General features: G+C 43.0%; 1 protein-coding gene across 14 annotated transcripts in view; it reads right to left on the bottom strand.

The window, feature by feature from the left end:
- TGFBR3 (transforming growth factor beta receptor 3) overlaps positions 1-26292 on the bottom strand; it is a 198569-nt gene that overhangs the window by 99938 nt on the left and 72339 nt on the right. For 13 of the 14 annotated variants that reach the window (XM_082476818.1, XM_082476814.1, XM_082476817.1 and 10 more), the window contains one exon: positions 13348-13532. In XM_082476818.1, the coding sequence (XP_082332944.1) occupies positions 13348-13532 (185 nt within the window). Of the gene's footprint in view, positions 1-13347; positions 13533-19353; positions 19376-26292 lie in introns of those variants that run through there. The other variant, XM_082476812.1, reaches the window with a different exon arrangement.

Genomic DNA, 26292 nt, shown 5'->3' with positions numbered 1-26292 from the left:
AAAACTGAACAAAAAAGATCTTTTCAGAGAAATACTTGTGCACAATGGTAAGATTACCATTTCACTGAGATTCTCACTATCTTAACAACCAGGGGTGATAAGGGAAAAAAGGGTGGAATCTTCAACCCTTATGAAAGTAGGAAACAAAAGAAACAGCAACACATGCACTAACAACATACAAAGAGCAATAAAGGGCCAGCAGCAAAGCCTCTAAAGGCCTCTCGGCTCAGCAGAAGAGAGTTCACACTGGGGAACAGGCACCCTCTGGTCAGCTGCACCAGATGACAATCTGGGGGGTGTTCAGAGTAGAAGGCAGGGTAATTGGCCCCCAGAAGTCCCCTGGGGCAGATGACGGAGGCAAAATGCCCCCGCATGACTCCACTGGAAATTAAGCTCTTCAGTCGCCTTGGATTTTGGAAGACCCCCAAATCTGAGACTCAGCATGGCAAGCAAAGGAGACATATGTCTCACACCAAAGCATGCATGTCCATGTCCAGATGGACCCTGGGCTCCCTTGGACTTCAGCTTTCTCCTTTATCTTCAGAAACTACTCTCTCCCAAGGAAAGCCTTGCCTACATGTCTATCTACTTGAGGCTGAGAGGAGTAAGAGAGAAATGTGTAAAGTATTGTTTTTAACTTCATTAAGGTTTAAATTTACCAAAGACTTCAAGAAAAGTCAAGGTTCTTTAGGAGCTATTCTGAGGTAGGAATCTCATGTAACTTCCACCTCACAAAACATCCAACCGTAGACCAGAAAAGACAACAGGAGCATGACTAGAGCTGAGAAGTGCGACACTTCATTTTCCTCTGTCTCTCATTTCTCAGTCCTCTCAGCAGCTGCCATATCTCTTTATTCCTTTCTCCCAAGGCACCTGCATATGCACTTACATCCCTAGGAGTGAGGCCATGTTGGGGGGTCACCTCTTAAGATATGAACGCAGCTTCCCTTTAAATCAGTGCTTCGGTGCTAGGCACATGAAACCTACAGCCACATCACCAACTCGCTGTGCAAATTCAAGAAGAATCAGATGCGTGTACATCTGTATCAACAAATAAAAATTAATGTACACAGTGTGGTATTTGGGCTCTAGGCAAGAATTAGGCTATTACAGTGATCCTGAATCCTATAGCTGGCTCTCCTTGGCTTATTGTTAGACCCAGTAACACCTAATCTAGTCTATCTTCAAAAGAAGCCAAATCTTACCTGCAATTTGCCTCTCTTCCACCAAGGGATGTAAAAATTCTAGATCTAGTCAAAGGACTCTGTAGTTCAGGTGGAAAATGCCATAAATATAAAATACTATTGTATATCCAGTGATAAACCATAATGGAAAAGAATATGAAAAAGAATGTATGTATAGGGCTTCCCTGGTGGCGCAGTGGTTAAGAATCTGCCTGCCAATGCAAGGGACACAGGTTCGAGCCCTGGCCGGGGAAGATCCCACATGCTGCGGAGCAACTAAGCTCGTGCTCCACAACTACTGAGCCTGAGCTCTAGAGCCCGCAAGCCACAACTACTGAGCCCACGTGCCACAGCTACTGAAGCCTGCACGCCTAGAGCCTGTGCTCCGCAACAAGAGAAGCCACGACAATGAGAAGCCCGCGCACCGCAATGAAGAGTAGCCCCCGCTCACCGCAACTAGAGAAAGCCTGCGTGCAGCAACAAAGACCCAACACAGTCAAAAATTAATTAATTAATTAATTTTTTTTTTAAAAAAAAGAATATATGTATAAACTGAATCGCTTTACAGTAGAAATTATCACAACATTGTAAGTCAACTATACTTCAGTAAAATAAATCTTAAAAAATAAATAAATAAATAAAGCACTATGGTAGGGTGTCTTGAACTAGAACCCAGATAACGCCTGACGATTGCGGGCAAAGCACAGCACCCAGAAGTCAGAAGTACAGCCATTTCACCTTAGTTTTAGCATTCTAACTCAGGAGTGCACTCAGCAAAATCCCATCAGAATACTAGCACATAGCGCTAAACTAATAAAAGACAATGTATTTTTTAAAAACTAACCTCATTCTTATGAGTTTAGAAGGGCTATCTAGTACCTGGGTGTTGATGTTTTAGTATTTCAGACAAGGCCAAGGAGCTTCAGGGAAAGGGCTATTTCAATTAACCACCCGTCTAGCTGAGGTGCCTGGGCAACCTGGAAAGGAAAGCCCAGAGAACACAACTGCAATGGAAGCCAAAGCAGCAGGTCTTCCAAACAGATTCAGATTCCTGTATCTTTAAGACCAGACCCTCATAAATGGATTGCTTCTGCTGGACACCATGCTTTAAATAAACAGACTCTTCTGGCCGACACACAACTTCCTGTAGGGTTCTGGTGGGTAAAGCTTGAAAAGGCTGCCAAATCCAATGACCAGCAACTTTAGGGCTGACTTAGAAAACAAGCTACAAAGACTTGAGTCCAGAGTAAACAAAGGAAAAAGCCACATTAAACAGGGAACAAATTACTATAGAGGCAGGGATATTTTAAGTGCTCACTGAGCAAAAAAACAAAATAAAAAAATCAAGTTATTAAGTATTTAACGATACAGGGTAGAGTAAAATGTCCTCTTTCAATTGGAGGAATCAGTTTAATTAATTCCAGCAACATTAAGAATTGGCCAGGAATCACCGCCTACATCATGAGGACAGATTGTTCTCAATGGCCCAACTTCAAACCAGGCTCAGCTCAAATGAGCTACCCAAGGGAGTAGCATGGAGTCAAAAGCCATTTATAGCTTTTACCCATCTGAGGGAAAGGACTAACTAGTGTACTAGCAGAGGACTAAAATCCATAAGAGTAAAGAAAAATGTGGGACTTCCCTGGTGGTCCAGTGGCTAAGACTCCGCCCTCCCAATGCAGGGGGCCTGGGTTCAATCCCTGGGCAGGGAACTAGTTTCCACATGCTGCAACTAAGAGTTCGCACGGCGCAACTAAAGATCCCATGTGCGGCAACTAAGACCCGACACAGCCAAATAAATAAATAAATATTTTAGAAAAAGAAAAATGTAACAAAAACTCAGAAATGGGCTGACACAGAGATCTGGAGAATATACAGTAAATTGCAGTAGCATGAGATTTAATTAGAAAAAATAAATCAAAGCCATAATACAAAGTGGAGGATACCTGGCTCAGCTATAGCAGTTAAGGGGGACTGGGGACAAAACACCAAGTCCACTGATATAATGAAATCAAATAAAAGTACACTGTGGAAAAGGGGAGGAGCTTAAGAAGACTTACAGTGATACTTTAACGTCCTCGGCACTATGCAAAAACCCAATATCACAATGCAAAAGAGTCCAACTTGGTTCCTGGCCTTAAGAAGTCCACTCACCAGCTGACTGTGCAAGATTAACACAGGTGATTCAGCAGCGAATAATACAAGAAAACATATAATCCCATACTCTGTGGAAGTTCAGACTGGAAGGGGCGGGGGCAGGAATTCAGAGCAACATTTAGAAAAGAGGGAAATGGAGGCGGATAAAGGAATCAGGAAAGGGTCTGCTGAAGAGTTAAGACTTAACGCGTGGGCTTCAAACATGGCCAGGATTGAGAGAGTTAAGAAAGAAGTTCAGATGGAATTAAGAAAAAGCTGTGGGGCAGTAGAGTCAGCTGAAAGGTCAGGGGTGAGGCTCAGGAATTTGCACTTAAGCATTTCCAAGGGATTCAGATGCAGGGGGTTCACATCCCACACACACTTGGGGAAACACTGAGCCACAGGATTAAGTCCAAATCCTTACGTGTTCGGCCTTTCCAGCCTCATCTTCCACTCCCAGGCCCCAGCTCACCCCCATCACTGTTCCCATCACTGCCCCATCCTCTATTCCAGGGGTTGGCAAGCTTTATTTGCAAGTGGCCAGACTGTAAATATTTTGGGCTTTGTTAGTCTTGTTACCCTACGCAAGTCTTCTACTGTCATGAGGAAGGGGCCACAGACAATACATAAACAAATGGGCATGGCTATGTGCCAATAAAACTTTATTTACCCTCTCCCAAAAAAACCCTTTATTTACAAAAACAGGCATCAGATTGATGAATGGATAAGCAAGATGTGGTATAGCCATACAACAGAATACTGTTCAGGAATAAAAAGGAATGAAATAACTAATACACGCTACAGCATGGATGAATCTCAAATGCATTACGTCAAGTGAGAAAGCCAGTCATAAAAGTCACCCATATTGTGTGGTTCCATTTATAAAAAATCTCCAGAATTTCAGATCTATAAAGAAAGTAGATTAATGGTTGCCTAGGGCAGGGGTGGGAGCATGGGGAATGACTGCTAATGGGTACCAAGTTTGGGAGTGCTAAAAATGTTCTAAAGTTAGATTGTGGTGGTAGTTGCACAACTCTATAAAATACACTGAAAACCATTGACTTGTACGCTTTAAACAGGTGAACTTTACGGTATGTAATTATATACATACAAAAATGGGCAACAGGCAGGATTTGGCCCAACGGCCATAGTTTGCCACTCCCTGATCTGTACATCAGCCACACCATGTACAAGGAAGAACTTTCCTCCACACATGGTTTTGCTCTTCCCTCTGTGCATGTTGAAGCCTCCCTTCCCTTCTGCCCAGTAACTTCTACTTGACTGTCAAGCCCTTCATTAAATGCTCTCTTCTGGATCCTTCCCTCCCCTGCAGATAGAGTTACCACTCCCTCTGTTGGGATCCTGCAAACTTCTGTTAATTTTATAACAAATAATGGTCATATTATTTGTCACACTGTGTTAAATTTATTCTCCCTCAACCCCCAATAAGTGCTGAAGACATAAAGATGAGCAGGAATCCAGCAGAGTGTCTACCTAGTATACAGTAGGTTCTCAATGAATAATTCATTGAATAAGTCTGTAAATGAATGGATGAATGAATCAATTATAGGAGTATTATTTAGAGAAAATCAGTTTTATGAAGTGGTCCACAAGCTGAACCAAAAGAATCAGGGCCTAACGCTGAAGGCACCAGTCCCTGGAGACTGGTTAAGGAGCTGCAGCTAAGTGGAGAGGAGCGTAGAAACTCGGGAAATTCCAGAGGAATGTCAATAAAACTTGGTCACTGACCAAATATAGGGTTTGAGTGAATGGTTCAAAAGTCCCCAGACAGATGGTAGCAGTGCCATTGATGGGACAGGGAAGTTGGACTGGTAAACCAGCACAGGGGTAAGGAGAAGACTGGCTTAGAAAGGTTCTTATAGTCAATTTTAGAGATAAGAAAAGAGCTAGTGTTTGATTGTTTATTGTGTGCCAGGCACACACGCCAGCCCTAAGGGGGCCAGAGAGACGTCTCTCAATCCTCAGTGAACCCTCTAAAAAACTACTATCATCTCTATTTTACAGATGAGGCAACTGGGGCTCAGAGAATTAAGTAACTCACCCAGAGTCACACGCTTGGGAAGCAACAGGGCTGAAGTCAGCCCTCTATCTGACACCAGGTAGAACCACACTGATAGCCACTCCTCCACAGCACAGCTCAGGCACCTGGGAGCTTGAGGTAAAACATGAGAGGTAGGGAGCTGGAGGTAAGACACAAGAGGTAGGGTGCTTTGGAGACCCTGGAGAGAGTTTTGGGAGTTGCTGGCATGGAGGTGACAACCCAAATCCTGAGAACAAACAAGCCACCTCAGGGAGAGTAGACAGGGGAAAACAAGGGCCAAGGACTGCACTTCAGTCAAGACCCCTGAGAAGGAAGAAAGACCAGTTGGGAAAGAAACAGAAAAACACATGGAAAGGTAGAAGGAGAACCAAGCTAAGGTAATATCCTGAAACCCAGAGAGAGATGCCAGAAAAAGGGGCAGAGAAAAAGGAGCCGAGGAGGGGTAAGAGTGGGGAAAGGCTAGGCGGTAGAAAGAACTCTGCGATAGGAGTCAGGGTCCCTGGGGTCCAGCCCAGCACGGGCACCAATTCTTGTTTGATGGTGAAAAAGTCATCGCTTCACTCCCTGGCCCTACAAGGTGGTTAGGACTAGGTTGTCTCGAGGGCATCTCTCCAGTCCCAGCATACTATGAGTTGGGTCAAAAGGGCATCTCCAGAGACAAGTTCAGGAGAGCAGAAGTCAGGCTGCAGAGAGGAAAGAAGGGAAAGGCAGGACACACAGACTCACTCATTCAAGGTGTGGGATAGGTGAGGAAAAGAGAAACAAGATAGTACAGAGAGGCGATCAGCAGGGCCAAGTTCATACACGGCCTCTTCACTGTGGGAGAAAGGAAAGTAAAATCATTAAACATGTGTGTAATCTCCACAGAAATATTTAGAAAACACAGTGAGGAGTGGGACTCTTGAAAGTAATAAATTCTTCTGCAGAATTTGGGCATTTAAATCAGAGGTATTAGCAAGCAAATTGACATTCTCAAATAAAATGTCAAGATAGCAAATCAGCAACGGAAACAAGAAAATACAAGTTGGATATCTGGGTACTCTGCAACACAAACTGGGCCTTTGCCCAATCAGCACATCGTGGTCTCAGATTTGCACACCCGCTCCTTACTTTGGTCTGTTGCTTTTTTAAAAATACTCTCCAAAAAGTCACATTTTCAAATGTGGAGGGTGCGCCTAGAAAATGTTAGAAACATTTTCTTACGACAGTTTTGGGAAATTATACAATCTTTTAAAAGTCAAGAGAAGTTACCATGGCAACAGCAGCATCGATCAGGGTTGTAACCCTAACCTCCATAAAGACAAACACCACACTGGTTGGAAAATGCTGCTGCTGGACAAGTTTTAGAAGGAGTCAAGGCAGCCTCTCCTCCAGACTGGGGAAGAGGCAATAAGGAGAGAGGCTCTTTCAGTCTGTCAGCTCCCAGCCAGCAAAGAACATAACCGGCATCACCTCATGCTAAAATGGCAGAGTCCAACCAGGCTCAGTCCTTCTGTGGGGCAGGGGGCATGCTTTCCCAGAGCAGTGTTACTGTGATACATGGCAACGTTTAAGCCACATGGCTAACCAGCGTGTTGGTAGGAACGTTATAACTTCTTCACTTGTTCTTGTGTCCTAATTTATTTGCTCTATCTCGATGTTTACTATTATCACTCTGATTTCTGCTTTCACTTCTTTCTAAGATTCCAAGACTGGGTTTTTGGAGAGTTCTCATTTGAAAGTTAGCTGTAGCTTCAGATTGAACATCTTGCCCCAACGTGTTAGAAACCATCAATGACTAGCATGGCCAGTTCTACCCGGCCTGCATTGCGTTCTGTGGAAACAGCAGCCGGAGGTCTAGCGGCCTGGGCCCCAGCCCTGCTCCTCTGTCCAGTCCTGGCCTGGCACCTTCATACTGCACAGCAAGGTGTTATCATTTAACCTGCACGGAGTATCTTCAAGTGAAGTGGCAACTTGTTTTAAATGATGTGACTGCCCTATTCATTTAGGGCCTCCAATCCTATGTAAGAGCCAGGTTCAGTGGCCTTTCAAGTTAATGAAATAATTTCCAGAACAACAGTCAAATGAATGGGGGAAGGGAGGAGGAGGGGAGAGAGGGAAAGAGGAAGGGAGAGAGGAGAGAAGAAAGGGACAGGGAGAGGGAAGTGGAGAGAGAGAAAGAAAAAGGGAAAGAGAGAGAAAGAGAGATGAATGGCTTTAGAGAAATGTGACCCGCGTTGTCGGTGTTAACTTTCTCATAGATCTGCTGTAGGTCTGTGACAAAATGGCCGGTTCAAAGATAACCTTACCTGTCAGCCTGGGGTGACTTCCAAAACAACTTCCATTTAAACAAACACCAGGCAGTATTTACACATGGAAGGTGTTTGTTTAGTAACTGAATTTCATCAGTATATAGTGTCTGTGTGTGAGGAGTTTACTGTGACACTTGCTTATTAGCACACGCTGCACACAAGATCTCTGAAATATAAATAGCCTTGAGTTTGTTTGAGGTTTTTTTCCCCAGCATATACACAGGACTAGCACTGGGAAGTCATTCATGAATAACAGCAGAGGGGAAAATGTCCCGGATAAGAGAAGGAAGGGAACCAGTGTGCTAGTGTTCATTTGATATTTCTGCTCTCATGTGTATACTCTCCAAAAAACCAGTCTTGAAATTTTTTATCAGTTCTTTTAGTGGTGATGGGTAAAGGTAAGACACACACCCATTCCACCTACCCCTGCACTGTTCCATTATATTTTAATAACTGAGGGGGAGGGGAACAAAAAGAGAGAAGTTGTCAACCTACTAATATTGTGGAAACGGGAAAGACGACAGATAGATAGATAGGTAAGTAGGTAGGTAGTAGAGCTCTCCAAAATGTTTAATCCCTGAACTGCAAGATTCCTCAAAGTAAGCAAAAAAGATGTCAAATCAGATGGCAAAGTCCACACACTGAAGGTCCTGCGTTTCACGCATAGCAGGAAGAGTCCCTTAATGTGTTTGTTCTCCCTTGTCACACGGTTCAAGCAAGTTTGGTTACAAGTCATGGATTACTAGCAGAAGACAGGTGAGTTACTTTTTGTGGAGGCAGCTGAAAGTTTTATTTGGGGTGGCGGTGGGGGGAGGAAAATGATCAACTGTGAAAAAGAGATGGGAGGTGACATTCAGTGTAGGATTAACAGCCACATAGAGTGCAAGGGCTCCTGAGCTTAGTCCTGCATTTTATAATTACTGACACTTGACGTGATAACCTTCTAAGTCAGAAAGGAAAAAAGAGACAATGCCACACAAAAAAACACCCTCACTACTGCCCCAAAGCCACAAGGAAGGGAACGAAAAGGAACTCTGAGCATCAGAAAGAGCTATCACAAGCCTATGCAGGAAACCCAAACCTTGGGTGAGAGATCTGCTGCCTCGTGGAACAGGTAGAGCCAAGTGAGACAGGGTGGCAGGTTTCATAGCTGGCAGCAAGGTCAGAGCTAACGGTGAAAGGGAAGTGGACTGACGTGTGGGAAAACCTTGGACTGTAGAGTCACACATCGGCTCAGAGATGGGCTGCGTGCCCTAGGGTCTGCCGTGAACCTCCCTAGGCCTCCCTCCCTTTCCGGCCGACAGTGAGGATGGGCGGAGATGGCACAGGTGCCGGGCAGGTGGCTGGCCCACAGCTGGCACTTCACCACCACTGTGGTCGCTGTTACTGTTATTTGGGGCCTACAGGAGCTGTTAAGAGGCAAGCAGAACTGTTAGCATTTAGATGTGTTTACTTCCTTCTCTTTCTCCCAATTGTGGTCTCTCCCGCCCTCAAACAGAACCAGGAAAGGAACAATTGTATGCCACAGTCCTCAGAGAAGGTACCAAGGAAAAGTAACTTGGAGCCACACGTGTGATTAACCACATATCCCATTTGGCCCTGCCTGCCGAGAAGCCTGGAGCCAAATTTCAAACTCAGTCGTACCCACCACATAACCCGTATGGCTAACAAACTGCACTTCTCTTTTGTCCTCATTTTGCTTTTCTGCTTACACTCTTGGTATGTCTATTGTTGTAAGCCCATCCCAAATCCCTTTTTGGAATGAAGCAGAGAATAAGTAAGTACATACAAGCATGGAGGGTTCTGAGCTTTCTGAAGGGTGTGGATAAAGTTATTAAACCTGGCCCCTTTCCCATGACAATGGAACCTCCCAGATCCGCACTCCACCCCTACAGCCAGTCGCTGGCACGGCACGCCCATTAACAGTCGCTTCTTCAATGTCAAAACAAATACATAAATTTAAACGTCCATATCTGTTATACACACATGTACTGCTAACTAAGGGCTTTTCATAATAAGCGAGCAGTTAGATAGATGGGAAATAGAAGAGAAGCATCGCCCCGAAAAAGCAGGTCACAATAAAAATTAGATGATCGGAAACAAAATTGTTGCCATTCCAACAACTAATGAAAGTATGTTACTGTAAACAAGCCTCTGGTGGTGCTACAACCCTTCTCAGGAATCAGGAAACACCCAGAGGGACCGAACTCAGGGGTAGGGGCAGGGGATGGAGCGAGCGGTGGTCAGAAAAGAGTAGGGGCAGGAAGTGAGGGAGGGGCGGGACATTTTACCTTGAAGTTAAAGGGCACAGGCAGCTGGTTTTCATGGGGTGAAACTGATGATATCTCCCCACTTATTCTAAAAGACAAAGCTGGTCTCTCAGGGCTGTTTACCCTCTTCTGCCCTCCTCTGTCGCCAAAGAGTCTTTTTCCAGTTTCCGGTTCACTTCCAGGACTGTTGTTTCCAAAACCAATGATTACAAATGAGAGGTGTGGTCTCAGATGAAAAATACAACTACAGGTCTGTGCTGTCCTGATGAGAACCCAGCAGGGAAGTCAATGGCAAAACCATGCTTTGCCACAGGGGGCTTTGTATACATTTTTGTAGCAAGTATGTTTCTGATACAAATTCTCTGCTGGCCTATAAAATTGTTTGTCTAATTAAGTATAACTGTTTCCCCAAATCTTGTCAACCTGCTGCGGTTATTACTTCCAGTTGTAGGCTCTGTCACCTCCTCCACACAGGAAAAGCAGCAGCCTCTCCTCAGCGGAGGAAGCTTAAGGCGCCGGGGAGGTAGGAATTTAGTAAAATGTTAGAGAAGGGATGATTTATAATAGATCTTAATGCTAATCCTGCACCAAAACAAGCCGGTCGGGGTGGGGAGCGGGGATAGGGTTGATTTAGTAATTCCTTCACATTTAAGGAGTACATCATGAAAAACAACAACTTCGGTCATAAGAGTCAAAGTAATTATGGCTTGGAGCCAGTAGGGCATTCCTTTCTAATTTATAAGCAACAACATTTATCATTTCATCTTGAAAAATATTTGCCCTTAATGTTTCGTAGAGACATGCACAAAGGCCACCTCTGGTCCTCCCACTATAACCTCCAGAACTGACTGGCTGTGACTGGCTGTGATTTTTAGCACAGACCATATCTAATAGCATATCTATAAAAATCAAGTCATCCACTGAGAATATCAGAAAGAGTTGGATGGGTTTAGGTTGGAAGAGGAAGCAATCCTAGTTTAAAAAAAAAAAAAAGTGGATATAGTTAAGGTAAATTTTACGGGTAATTAATATACTGACAGGTTGAATTAGTTTTTTAACAGCTTTACTGACATCAAATCCACATGCCATAAAATTCACCCATTAAAAGTACAACTCAATGGTTTTTGGTTAGTCACATTTATTGACATTTATCAATGGTATTTACTATATTCATATTCAATTGTGGAACCATCATTATAATTTAATTTTAGAACATTTCTGTCCCCCCAAAAGAAACTCTGTACTCATAAAGTCAGCCCCCACGTCTCTCTTTTGCTCTTCAGCCCTAAACAACCACCAGTTTACTTTCTATCTCTATAAATTTGTCTACTCTGGACAGCATGTGTCTTTTGTGTCTGACTTCTTTCACACAGCATAACGTTTTCAAGGTTCATCCACGTTGCAGCATGTATCAGTATTTCATTCCTTTTTATTGCTGAATAACATTCCACTGTATGGATATATGTACCACATTTCATTTAACCATTCATCAGCTGATGGGCATTCAGGTTGTTCCCACTTTTTAGCTATTATGCATAATGCTGCTGTGAACAATCCTGGACAAGTTTTTATGTGGACGTATGTTTTCCTTTCTCTTGCATATACACTTAGGTGTGGAACTGCTGGGTCATATAGTTCAAATGATTTTAAAAAGCTGTTGGCATGGCTGCAGTCCTGTATCTCCAGAGTCACACGTGAAGAACATGAGAGATACTTAATTGTTCAGGTTTTTAAACAAGTTTTAGAGACTACCCCCCGTAGGCCCACTTTCTTTACTTCTTCACTGAACGTACGACGTCCCTTGATGCCAGCTAATTTTCCGTATCTTCAGTACAGCCATGTCTATTTTGATCTAATACAGTCCATATAAGTGTGGGAGAGCTCTGCTGTCATTCCTTGAGGTATTTTTCTTTTGCTTCAGTAGTCTTATGTGCATCTATTTTCAGAATCAACAACAGTACCGCATAATTTAGCACGCAGAATTTCTGCCGCTTCTGTAATCGCTCGGACTTGCTTTTCCTTCTTGGTTCTTCTGAGAGAGCATATATGAGTAATTATTGCCACTAAAGAATTGCTGGAGTCAGCAAGGCTTCATAGGAACTGCACTTCCTCCTGCCTTCCTTTCCCTCCCACCCAAATTCTCCCCCATAAGTTAAGAATTAAAGACGCATTACTGGGATAAAGAAATCCGACCTGAAATATGTGTTGCAGCAACAATGGCAAGCAACCAAGAGTATTAACAATAATTTCCAATGTAGCTGGAAAGGTTAGATGATTTGTCTTTGAAATAAGCCAACTCTGCACACTTTCACAAGATTAAATCAGTTTGCTTTTCCTTCTGGACACCTCGCCTCTCCTATTCCTACCCCCCTACCCCGCCACCACAAAAAGAAGAGTGGTTGAGGCACATAAACAAACAGTTCTGGAAATTAACTTTCCTGACCAGAAGAAAGCTCAAAGATAAATTCTGCTCTGTATTAGTTTGTCTACACTTCCCTGTGATCATGGTTTATTGTGGTTTCTCTCTTCCTGGAGAGATAATACCTGAGTGATAACATTTCTGACACAGAAGCTTAGAAACAGAAAGAATGACAACTGTGTGTTATCTGAAAAGAAGCAGGGGGACCATTATCCACAACCCAGGTCATTTCTGAGCCACAAGAAAGAGGAGGCCATTTCTCTCTTATGGCAATGACCTTGGGCAAGTGAGTTACCATTGCGCCTGTCACCTGTAAATTGAGGGTAGTAATAGGACTTCATGGAATAAGTGTATGAGTGCTTCAAACAGGGCTGAGGATAGAGGAAATACTGAGTCACTATGAGCTTGGGTCATCATCACCACCACCAAGACCACCACAGTCTTCAAGAAGCTGCCTGGATAACATAAGGAGCTACCCACCCCCAGCGCTTTCATGCACATACAAGGTACTGCCATCCTTATTCCAGAGTGTTTCTGTTTCCTCTGACTCATCCTGCAGGAGCAATAGGTCCACAAGACAAAACAAAGAAAGATGAAAGACAGGGCACAGGAGAAGATGAGAAAGACATTTTACAATAATAGAGAAATGGCACCTTATTTTGTTTTTTCACAACCATGTTTTAAAAATGAAATTCTTAAGAACATTCTTTCCAATATGAGGCAGGGAGGGGGACCAGGAAAGTTGAAAAGCTGAAAAATCTCTCTAGAGAGAAGTCTTAGAGTTGCCCAGTCCAGAGAGCAATCCTTCTGCATTAACTGAAATCCTTCTCTGTCTCTTGAGTGTACTTTGTGTCCTCCTCCCCACTTATGTTCATACATGAGCATCCTCGTTAAACCCAGAAAGGAAGAAAAGGACTCTTCATCCAGAAAAATGTCTTTGCAAATTCCTAGGGGCAGCGGGTAGAAAGCTGGCACCTGCGCCTACCTCTCTCTGTGGCTGGCCGGGCCCCTGGTCGGCAGTGCGGAGGTTCAGGACGTGCACCTCCTGGGGCAGCCCCACCGTCCCCCTGCTGGCACATCCCGACAAGACGGTGAAGCTCTCCATCAAGGCCTGGACTGGATGGGAGGCATTGACAGGCGACAGTTCACACTGGGTGCTGGGCTCTGGACCTGCAGAGGGAATCACAAACATGAACCCCTCAGAATCAGCAATTAATTGTGCCATGATTAAATTAATTGTTCTGAATATACAAGCCACTGCCAACCCACCAGAGGTGCCTTTCCAGGTAAGTTGTTTCCAGAACTAAATGGCAAAAAAGCTAGTCTATTCTTGTAAAATCCCAATCTCTTAAATTCCTTTTGGATGCTTTTGATGTGTATTTGATTAAATTCCCTTTTAGACACACAAGCCACGAATGTATTCCTCTGGATGGAGGAAACCTCCCATTTGACATCTGTGTTCAGTTCTTCCTTCCCCTCTTAGAAGAAAACCAGAGATAAATAGAATAAGTTGTGGAAAGCCCCAATGATATTATGCATAAACATTAGACACCTAAAATTGCACCCAAAAAGGTATAAGATGCAGATTCTACCTTTTTAAGTGCTTCCCCTTCTTAGGGAAAGCAAAACAATCTTAAGAACATACAAAAAGCAAGATGCAATGAGCAGAGGCAACTGAGGCCAGAGTTGTACAGCAAAGTTTGAGAGAGGTCAGAAAGATCCTCCCAAGAGAGGTAGGATATGAGCAGAGCCTCAGATAGAAAAAGTAGAACCCTGGGCATGCTTGGCTCCTGCTTCCTCATTCTCGCTTCCTCTAAGCAATCAGAACTTAAATCTGAAATCCATCCTTTCCTTCCCGTCTCTACTTCCTGCAGCCCTCACTGTCTCCGTCCCTAGACAACTGCAGATCTTCCTGAAAGGAGCCTCTGGTCTCAAGCTCTCCGAGCTGCCTTCCATACAGACATGGTTCACCTAACCCAGGGTGGTCCTCAACTGAATGGTTATTCCAGATGCAAAGACCTGCCCCACCCAGCCCTGCAGTTATGTCCCGTCCCTTGAGAACTGCTGGTCTGTGCTCCTTCACCTGGCACACGAAGGCCTTTCTTGATCTAGCCCCTTCCTAGCTCTCCAGCCTAAGCCCTCCACCTCCAGGAACCCCACGTGGCTTAAAGGTCTCGAAACATACCATGATGTTTCTCACTCTATGTCTTTATTCAAGCTTGTTTCCTTTTCCCAAATTCCTCGTCCGCTCTACCTCCACCCCCAAAACGAACATCCCAAACTGAGGAAGGTGCACTTCCTCTGTGCTCCCATAATTCCTCTGCCTGTCTCGGCTGTTTCATTTTCTACACTGTAACCACCAGTGTATATGTCCGTCTTTGCCAGTCCAGTGGGACCTCCCTGACAGCTGTGGGTTACTCTCTTTGTATCCTCAGCACCCATCACAGTGCCTCACATGTAGGAAATGCCCAAAAAATATTTATTAAATGAATCATTGAGCTTAAAGAAAAAACTGCCCCCTCTCTGATCAGTGATTAGGGCCCCATTCTGGGGACTTGGATTTGGCTGTAAGGAGCTAATAAGGGAAACATTGCTACAGTGGTGTGACACACATTAGCTGAACTGATAGGGAAGGACATCCAGAAATAAAAAGGACTCAGCGATACTTCAACCTCACATACCTCTGTAAGCTTGGTGCTGTCCTCAATTAGCTGACGAGACTGGGACTTGAACATACAGCATCCTAAACCCCGACCTTCCAAACGGAACCCGATTAAAGACCTGAATGCACCCCAAGTAGTTCTTCCTGACTTCTACATAATAAAAATACTCTCTGGGATTAGCCCCGGTCTAAAATGCAAACACAGTTCAAAGCAGACAATCCTGTATCCCCACTGCTGTGCTATACACAGACATCCCACCTGGTGTGCAAGTCTATTTCAGAACTCATGGAAATTATCTAGGTTGATAACAGTTATCAACTGTTATATGAAATGAAGTATGTACCTTCTCAAATAATCACTGCCACCCTCTGTATTGCTCTCCTGTGCCCAGCTGCTTTCTGAGAAACAGAGGTGGTGAAGGAAGATGTCACGGCAGCAAAGTCAGGAGGTACTGGACGCATGATTCCCTGAATTCCCCAAGCACGGCCAACAGTATGAGCAGGTGCCCCCACCCCCTCCTCCTGCCCTCACCAGTCACAGTGACATATTTCACAGCCCAGAGCTCCAGAAGAAGTCTCCTACTCCTAATCGACCCTGGCGACTTGCAGTAGCTATTGCTACCCACACTGGGAAACCCTTCTGAATTGGTTTCACAGTCTCCTGCCATGAATTTCCCATTATCACAAATTAAGCACAAATAAAAATACTTTTCAGTTCCATTTTTGTATGTATGTACAAAGCTCTGACTGGACTATAGTTCCACCTAAAACACATCTGCAAAAGGCTTGCAATCTGCTTGACTTGCCCTCCTCCTTACATACCACCGTCACCCATTAGGGTCTTCCTTAAGTCACCACACTGCTCATCTCCACACTGGGTGAGAGGAAAACCCACTGGCAACAAACCAGAGGATAAGGTCTTACCCAAAGGGGGAGGGAATCAGAGAGGGGATGCCCCCAGCAGTGAAAATGGGCACTCTTCACCTTAAGAGTGTCTGTTCTCTGTCCTACCGGAGTCTAAGACAGGGCAGACCCCCACTTTATGGGCTGCAGCTCCAGCCATGTGTTATACAAGTCAGTCTAAGGTCAAAAAAAGAGAGAAAGCAATGTACAAGGCACACTCTGATCAAGTGACGGAAGAGCTGCACTTTAAAGAGACCCACTGGGGTCAATGTTTAAATATGCTCAGTATAGAGTGTCCCTGACCATCAGACACACTAGAGTAGTGTTGGTTGTTGAGGTGCCTTGATGAATTTTTTGTCCTCCAAGTTTAAAAAAGAAAAAAGTTCGACATATTATTAATACATCCTGAAGCCAAAAAGACCCAGAAAGGAGGGAAGGAAGGAAGGAAGGAAGGGGTGGGGGGGAGGGACGGAAGAAAGAAAGAAAGAAAGAAAGAGAGAGAGAGAAAGAGAGAGAGAGAAAGAAAGAAAGAAAGGAAGGAAGAAAGGAAGAAAGAAAATGGAAGGAAGGAAGGAAGGGAGGGAGGGGAAGGGAAGGAAAGGAAGGAAAGGAAAAGGAAAAAACCAGGAACTATCTACCCCATCCTCCAAGGGTATATAAGACATGGTGCCTTCAACAGTTCAACACACAATGTCAGTCTGGTCTAGTAAGTAAGTAAAGAAAGTAAGCAAGCAAGTAAGTAAATAAATAGCTCCCATTAAGTGCTCACTATAGGCTGGGCAGTGCTAGGTGCTATACATCCTTTCAATACCACCATAAGGCGTCGTATTATCCTCATTGTAAAGAACAGGAAAGTGAGTTCAATGAACTTAAGTAACCCTTCTAAGCTTGCCCCAGTCGCTCAAGGCCTCAGACTCAGACCTGCCTCCAGGGCTAGTATCTCTGTAAAGTGAAAGTTTTCATTAAAAAATGTTGGGCCCAGAACAAAATAATGCCATTTGCAGCAATATGGATGGACCTAGAGATTGTCATACTGAGTGAAGTAAGTCAGACAGAGAAAGACAAATATCATATGATATCACTTATATCACATATATGGAATCTAAAAAAAAAAAGGCACAAATGAACTTATTTACAAAACAGAAATAAAGTCACAGATGTAGAAAACAAAATTATGGTTACCAGGGGGGAAGGGGGGGATAAATTGGGAAATTGGGATTGACATATACACACTACTATATATAAAATAGATAACTAATAAGGACCTACTATAAAGCACAGAGAACTCTACTCAATATCCTGTAATGACTTATATGGGAAAAGAATCTAAAAAAGAGTGGATATATGTATATGTATATGAATAAACGATTCGCTTTGCTGTACAGCAGAAACTAACACAACACTATAAAGCAACTCTACTCCAATAAAAAAAAAAAATGTTAGGCCCAGATGGGCTCACTGGTGAATTCTACTGAACATTTCAGGAAGAAATTATACCAATTCTCTACAATCTCTTTCAGAAGATAACAGCGGAACAAATACTTCCTAACTCATTCTAACTCATTACCCTAATACCAGAGCTAGACACTGCCAGAAAACTACAGACCAATATCTCTTGTGAACATAGGTACAAAAATTCTCAACAAAATATTAGCAAATCGAATCCAACAATGTATACAGGGAATTATACACCACAGTCAAGTGGGGTTTATCCTAGGTATGCAACATTTGAAAATCAATTAATATAATCTATCTCGCTAACTGGCTAAAGAAAAAAAATCACATGATCATATCAATAGAAGCAGAAAAAGCGTTTTACAAAATCTAACAGTCATTCGTGATTAAAAAAACTCAGCAAATTAGAAACAGATGGGAACTTCTATTCTAAAGAACGTGTACAAAAAATCCCACAGCTAATGTTGTACTTAATGGTGAGAAACTAAAAGCCTTCTCACTAAGATCAAGATCACTAAGATCAACAAGACAAGGACATCCCCTCTCGTAACTCCTTTTCAACATTGTACTGGAAGTTCTAGCTAATGCTTGCAGCTAGGTATGGCCATGTGATGAAATTCTGGCTAATAAGATGTAACCAGAGGTGATACATGCAATTTCTAAGAAGTTTCTTAAGAAAGGAAGGAGTTGTGCTCTTCTGCCCTTTCCTCCTTCCTGCTGGTTGGAATACAGATGTGATGAACAGAGCTAAAGCAGCCATTTTAGGCCATAAAATGGAAGCAACATGCTGAGTCAGACAAAGCAATAAGACAGAAGTTGCCTGGGTCATGATAAACATGCAGCTGTTGAATTAGCTCTGGACTGTTTTTTGTTTTTCTTTTTCTTAATATGAAACACATGTAACTTTTCTCTTATTCAAGCCAATATTATTTTGAGTTTTCTGACACTTACAGCTTGACCTGCGTTAATTAATATACAGGTTTTATTTTACTTCAACCGTCTTCCCACCGGGACCTGCACATACAAGGTTTCTTTCAGCAACACTTTCCCTACCATTCCTATCCCTTTCCTCTGCCTTGGTGTGATGAACTCCTACTCAGATCTCTCAAGGAAGCTTCTCTTACCTCTTTTACAACATTAGATATACATCTTTCATACTCTCTATTTCTCTTCACTGCACTTCATGTGGTCATACTTATATAATTATTTGTGCAATTATTTGTTTAACGTCTGCATACACCCAAAGACTACAAATACCACAAAATAAAGGAACCCAATCATTCTGTTTTTTGCTGTATCCCTTAGCCCAGCATAATGTCTGGCACACAGTATGCACTCAAATATTAATGACGGAAGGGAGTAAGAGAGGAAAAGGGAAAGAACAATGAGGTGATCCATGTGCAAAGGATTTCATACCAATAAGAGACTCTATCTTAGAGTTCTTCCTTCGACTCTTTACCTAGTAGCCAAAGCTTCCATCTTACGGTAAAGCGAAAAAAATCGATCCTGAGCTGAAGGAGGTGACGTTTTTGGCTGCTAAGGATCAAGTCTTCATCAGGGCTTCCCCACCCTCAAATGTCACAGAAGGCAGGAAATGCAAACCTGTTTTTGTCCTCTCATACCAAACACGGTCTGGCAAGACCCTTCTCTCCAGGTGGCGTAACAATCCTCCCTCTCCCGTAGCACAGCACACCCCCGGCCTCATCCTGCCACCCTCTGGGTCGGCCCCCAGGCCCTCCTGCCCCTCTCCTGCAGCCACGGCCTGCCACCAGAAACTGGTCTCCCATCCTTCCCCACCGGCCTCACGGTGGTGTCCACAGCGGGCTGCCCACACAATGCCAGCTCCAACTCCAGTTAGAAGAGCTTCCACCTGGGAAGAGTTGATCCCCTCCCCAGGCGCTACCACACAAGCCTGAAGTAGGCAGGTGGCCGTGATTCTCACACGACCACCATGGGGCCCAAGTACAGTACCTCACAGTCACAAAGGCTCAGAAATCAGGAAAACATGCTCCGAAACCCTATCTGACTCAAGTCCTCACTTTTGCGGTGACCTGTGAGCTCTGCTAGGCTCTCACTGACAGCCTCAGAGGGCTGGGAGTTTCTCTTGTGGCCACTGCTAGAAACCCAAAGCCCTTCCTCCCCTGAGCAATCTCTCCCCCACACTCCAGAGGCAAGTGAGCACATGCTCTGGTGATGACGCTGAGTGGCACAGCAAAAGCTACTTTACCACAGTAAGAATCAACAGGGCACAGATGACAGAGGAAAGAAATGCTGGCTGAGGGGCTTCCCTGGTGGCGCAGTGGTTAAGAATCCGCCTGCCATACAGGGGACACGGGTGTGAGCCCTGGTCCGGGAAGATCCCACATACCGCGGAGCAACTAAGCCCGTGTGTCACAACTACTGAGCCTGCGCTCTAGAGCCCACGAGCCACAACTACTGAAGCCCGTGCGCCTAGAGCCCGTGCTCCGCAACAAGAGAAGCCACCGCAGTGAGAAGCCCACGCACCGCAATGAAGAGTAGCCCCCGCTCGCTGCAACTAGAGAAAAGCCCACGCACAGCAACGAAGACCCAACGCAGCCAAAAAAAAGAAATGCTGGTTGAAAGCAACAATATTCATAAGCAACATTCCTGTTAACCTTGCACTGTACTTTATAATTAAAAAGCGTTTTACAGAAATTCTGTAAAGTGGGTAGAACGGATATTATGCCCACTATAAGTAAATTGCTGCAAGCCACAGAGCTGGGTGAATATTTCAGTAAAGTGCTTCCTGACAGTAACACACCCCCAGAGATGTTCCTCACTGTTGCCTCCCAATCTGGATATTTCTGTTTATTCCAGACATCTAGTACATGGCCTGTCCAGAATTCTTTGGGGGTAATTCCCAAAAGAATCCAACTTAAGTCAGACTCTGTTTTTCCTGCTCCGTACACCCTCCTTGGCCACCGGGACAGACACACAGCCCCTATTCCTCTATAAAATGCTACTTCTATTGAGTAAAAACGTTCACTGCCCTGAAGGCAGCACAAATTCAAGTAAACCCTGTGGTGAGAAACTCACCAGCTGGCCCTGACAAGTGGCCTCCTTCACCAAGCAGAGCCCTCTGTTCAGCAGCTGGGCCACCTGGAGGAACACTGAAGCATATGGTGGGACCCCTGTGATAAGCGAGGGCTTAATTCTTCATGAAAACAGTTATCGTGCACCTTCTCTGAGCCACATGCTGTGTACATGTTGTTTCTAATCCTCATAACACCACTGTAGAGATTGTGCTAAAACTCCCACTTTACGGTGGCGGAAACTGGGCCTCAGAGAGGTTAAGCAACTTACCAAAGGTCACATACCATCAGTAAGTGGCAGGGTGGGATTCGAATCTGGGGTCTCTCAGACTCCAGATCCAAGTTCTTCCCATGACAAGGCACTGCCTGCTTCTGCCCTGCATTCTCCAGTCCTTCACCTCAGGACTCGATGAACAGGCCAATGCCTTAGCCAAACACAGACATTAATTCATGTCTAATAAAATAAAATATAATAAAATAAACTGCTTGGTTCACGCTTGCAACCTTTTGGTTGACTTAAAAGACTTCATAAATTTAATGAGAAAGCACAAGCTCATTTCTCATTTTACCAACTGTCTTCCTCTTTCTCACTAATGCTTGCTTATCTGCACACATGGGAAATGTTCCTAAGGTCTGGCTATAACACGAATGTCTAACTTCCCAGTTCCACTTAAAGAAAAAAATGTAAACGGACTCACCCTTTCATTATATCCTTTAGCTGCAACATAGCATTCCAGTCTCAGTTACAGAACCCCACATCCCCACTGGCTGCAGGCCAGCCCTCAGACTTGACAAAATGCAGACAAAGCATTTGGGAACACATGCATTTGCTGCACACACATTAAATTTAATCTGTCCCCAAAGAAATTAATATCACACCTCATGCAACACAAAGAAAAATATTGGGGGTTGGGGAGGGGGAGAGTTATTGTTTAGGGGAAGGTACAGTAAGTAATTTTCACATTTAATAAATGGGATCCTTAAGCATTCTAAACACCAATGCATACCAAGTTGACACAAACATCTGGTACCTATTCCACATAATTTCCAGCACACTGATTCCCCGTATCACCCAGAGTACTAATGAGGAGCGTGTGTTCAGCTGTAATAAAAGTGGTAAAGATGCAGAGGGAATCAAGGGGTAACATTATAGTCTGGGACCAAGACACTTCACTGGGGAGATTTTATTCCAACAACACCATTGGCTAATAAGGGTTTCTGTTATTGTCCCACAGGGACTTCCGCAATGCTGTCAGCTGCGAAGAGGGACAAACTCCCACAGACTGTGGGACTGGCACCGCAGGATCTACTCTGCCCCTGAGCTGAAAATCCCTTCTACCTCCACAGGATGCAAGAATCTGTAAGAAAGGACACCCAAGGTGATTTCTCGGCCAACAGCACAGCCTGGCTCTAACTGAGCTTTATGAGAGGGAACTTGACAAGCATTAGGATATGATGCAAAAACAAAGGTCCAGGAAAAAGCACCTGGAAGGCCCCAAGCTCACGCAGCGTACACAACATATGTTCGTGTTTATACCATCTTACATTACAACTCACTGGAGCTACAGCTCCTTGGGGATGGAGCTGTGGAATGCACCACCATTAAAATCCAAAGGGGGGCCTTCTACCACAGCTCCCACCTGGGTTTTTCAACAATAAAACCTGGCTTACGGCTGAAGCTTATCCTTGATAGGAAAAAGATAGGCAGAAGAGCGTATAACATTCTAAAACCTGTACTGTGGATTTCTCAGGAAAAAACAGCCAGATTTTTTTTTTTTAAACAGAACAATTCCTTAAGCATATCTTATCGTAGTTTCATTCATTCTCCAAGTGAATATCTAAATCCAAACCTTTCTCTTGACAAACCAACCCTCTTCCAAGAAGTCAACCGCCAACTTCTTGGGCCAAAAGCCATTGCATAGCTGCATATTGTTGCGTTGAAATCATGGTGCAACCATGTTGAAGAACTTCCTGTGTTCAAGTTGTGTCTTTAAATGTTCAAAGGGAAACAGTGGGCAGAGCTTCTTTAAGAATCTAAATTCTCCAAGTGTTGGGAAGTGCCAAGCTATAAAGGACACTCTACCCTTCCATCTAAGCAAGATACCACTATACAACAGAAAAGTATCAGAGGGGATTTACGCAACTCTGTGAGGATGTGGAGTTGTTTTGTTTCATATTTTTTTATAACCTGAAGAGAAAAGGTAGCAGAAGGAACACGTCCCAGAAGTCACCACTGGGCATTGCAAGAGAAGAGTCCTTGCATTAGAGACATAGTGGTACAGGAGGAGCACTGGACCAGGAGATCCAAGAACTGCATTCTAAATCCAGGTCTGCCAACTATTAGGTGTTTGACCTTGTCTTTAAGATTCCCATAATCTCTCTTTCTCTTACTTTATGACAGGCTCGACTCATAGATCAAATGAAACCCTATACATGCAAATACTTTACAAATTTCACTTACTATTAGAGACATAAAGCCCCCTGGGGGGGGAGAAATAAATAAATGAAAATATTTTCTCCAATTGAAAAAATGTTTTCTTTATGAGCTTTTAGAATGATTAATAAAATATCTAAGATAAGATGTTTTCATACTACTCCCTAGCCATTACTCCCCAAAAATTATTTCTAAGAATTGCCCTGGGGAGGATTAAAATAAAACTATGTTCAGTATTAGGGTAAAAATTCCTATTCTCTGAGCACAATCTGGAAGTACAGCTCCCAAAGGTGAGAACAGGCCATGTTTCTGCCTCCAGGGAATTCCCACAATCCAGAAAGACAGTAATCTGGCACCATCGTGGCCAACTTTCTCATCATTTACTTTCCATCGATAAGATGGTGCACTTGTTCCTGTTTTTTGGACAAGTCTAAAGGAAGCTGGGAATGAAGGGAAAACCGGCTACAGAATTCATTTATGAGGAGATTAGAATTTATGGAATGTTATTGCCTAAATGGTTCAGCACAGGGACCAAGAACAAATCTGAAGATCTGGAGGATGGAAGAAAATGAAATCTGTTTTCTCCTACTGTGCTTTTGAGATACACAAAATAGGGTTTTTTTTAAGAATACTTCTTTATTAAAAGGAAAATAATTGATCTGGAGTCAAAATATTAAATTCAGTTTAGGTACGTAACCAATAAAAATTATAATTTAATTCCTACTAATGCAACATTTTATGGTAAAGTGAAACTTGCAGGGCTGGAAAGCCACTCCTCATTAACCCTGAGGGATAATGTCACCAAATTTGTCTCTCAGACCTCAACTTGTACTTAAGATAGTCGCTAAACTAATTTTCTTTCCTTTTCTTTTCTTTTTTCTTTTTTACCTCTAGTAAACTGGTGTCTGATGAGAAAGAAAAAAATGGGAGAAAACAGACGTAAGGACATGCACAGAAACACAGAGGTATAACACGCTGCAACAAGCATTCTCGGGGACTGGTGAGCCCTCGGTTAGGGCTGGGGTGCAGGGTCTGGGTAAGTGGCAAGACAAGAAGCTGTAAGTGGGGGAATGGTCAGAAAGGACGGAAGGGGGAAACCACAACTGTTCGGGAGTTGAATCAAAGGCTGTAACCACTGGTCCTGATTATAAATAGGAGGCAAGAGATTAAAAAAGGAAAATCTACCAACTTTTGGTTTGGCCATGCAAAATATTACTAATTACAGCCATATGTACAAACTGGGCCATGAACTAAACTACATTTACTTTAAGGATTTTATATATAGTCAGGGCACTCAACAATTGGTTGTTAAAGGAATGTAGGAATGCTTAACAGGAATGCCAAATCACCAAGCATCAGTGATACGTCAAATCCAATTACAATACAAAACCATAGTCCTTCCTCAAGCAAGCTAGCTCGCTGCTCAGGTGCTTCTGTTAAGAAAGAAACAGCTGATAGTTTGTAGAGAAATCTATGAAGAACTAATGTGCTCTTGCTCCTTTCACAGTGAAGCCAAAAGGCTCAGGAGTATTGAGGGAGCTGAAATTTCCAAGGTTCACAGTAGTTATGGGCCAATCAAACACCACCATTGATAGGACTTCTCAGTGTAGACCGAGGGACAACAGACCTTCGAAAGACAGAAGGATTGTGCCCAGCTAACCAGCCCTGGCCCAGAACCACATTTTCATACCTGATTAAATTTAGCGACTCCATAAGCCTGTCATACCTATTACACTTTTCCTTTATACCCAGTATCAGCTTTTAGTTATAAACCTATTGTTTCATTTATTCTGGCATGTGTTTGTGTGTCTTCTACTTAGCTGGAAACCCCATGAAGGCAGGGACCATGTTCCTTTTGCTAACTCTCTATACACCCAGGTGCTTGGCATGGTGCTTGGCATAAGGCAGGTGTTCACAAAGACTTGTTGAGTAATGAATTCTTCAATCAAACAAACAAAACCTGTTCTTAGGATTAACTCATTTCTATTATCATATAACTATAATTATTATTACCATCTCTCCAACTATGGAATATGTTCTGAAAAAAATACTTCTTAATCTATTTCAACCTCCTTTTGCATTAGGAAGCATAGAATATTAGAGTTTAAAGGAACTTTGGTACCATGTAGTTCGATGCCCTCACTGTCATCCTGAGAGTTTGAGGCCTCTATAAAATCTTTGGTAAAAAGACCTTTGCTTCCAATTCCTCCTAATTTTTAGGTAAGTTCTGCCCTGGCTTCTGGTCCCAGAGATGCAAAATTAATGTACCAAGACAGGTCTGACCGGAGTCCCCAGTTTTAATGGGCTCTATTCCTAGAAAATTACTGATCCAACCAAAATGTCATGCTATATATTCCTTTATTATTTATATACTCAACTACTTCTAGAAAGGAAATTGAGGGGCTGGTAATAAAAAATTAAAAAAAGAAAAATGAAAAAAACAGGCCCAGAAAACTTCAGCTGCCAATCAATTAAAAAGTGGATATGAAAAAAACCAAAACAAAACAAAACCTTATTGAAGAACTTAGGAAACAACTTCATTTGAGCACCAGACCTAGCTCTGAGTTTCCTAGCAGTCGAGGTAGAAAAGAAAATGTGATGTTTCCAAGATCTCATAAAAAGGAAACAAATCAGTTCTTTTGATAAGAAAATATTCTTCCTAAGTCTGAATTTAAGAGGCCTATTATAAAGCAAGGGTCAGTGATTTCAAGAGTTATTTTACAAAAAGCATAGGTGCATAACTTTTCTTATACAGCCTCATTAAAAATAGAGGAAATACACTCTACAGTGAATTTCATTCAGGGATCTAGGCAATTATATCTAGTATGCACAAAAACTCCTTCCTACAACTGGAAGATTTTTTTTTTTTTTTTTTACTTTTAAACCAATAATTTACATTACTGTAGGTACGAAGGCAAAAAAACAAAGTGGCATTGGTTTGCTAAAGGTATTTAGGGAAATCTGTGATCTCAATTTTTTAAAACATGCCATGCAATAAATCAAAAGTTTTGGATATTCCCAGGTCAATAAGCAACTTCTGAAAGGATAAAATCTAAACAGAGCTATCAGTTTAACAAAAGGCTAAAAGAGAGGGGTTTGATTCAATCACATTGTATCTAACATAAAGATAAATATAAAATAAATTAATGTACTGTTGTTTAATAAACTCTACCCCCAAATTTTAAAACTGGGATAAATGAGATACCTGTTCAGAAAGATATCTACTGAGCATGCTCATGATAAAACTCCACACACAATAAAGTACTGTAAAACACACAGCTGTATCTGACAAAGCAACCTTTCAAAACAGATGTGTCATATGATGTTTCAAAGCTCAACTTTTTTTTTTTAGTTTGTCACATTCAATCAAAGCAATTTTTGTTTTCCTGAAATCTGTGTGTTATTTTGGGGAAAACTTTTCTT

This window comes from Balaenoptera physalus (genome assembly GCF_965194825.1).
Source record: "Balaenoptera physalus genome assembly, chromosome: 1".
NCBI lineage: Eukaryota > Metazoa > Chordata > Mammalia > Artiodactyla > Balaenopteridae > Balaenoptera > Balaenoptera physalus.
This window is presented reverse-complemented; position numbering and strand designations above follow the sequence as displayed.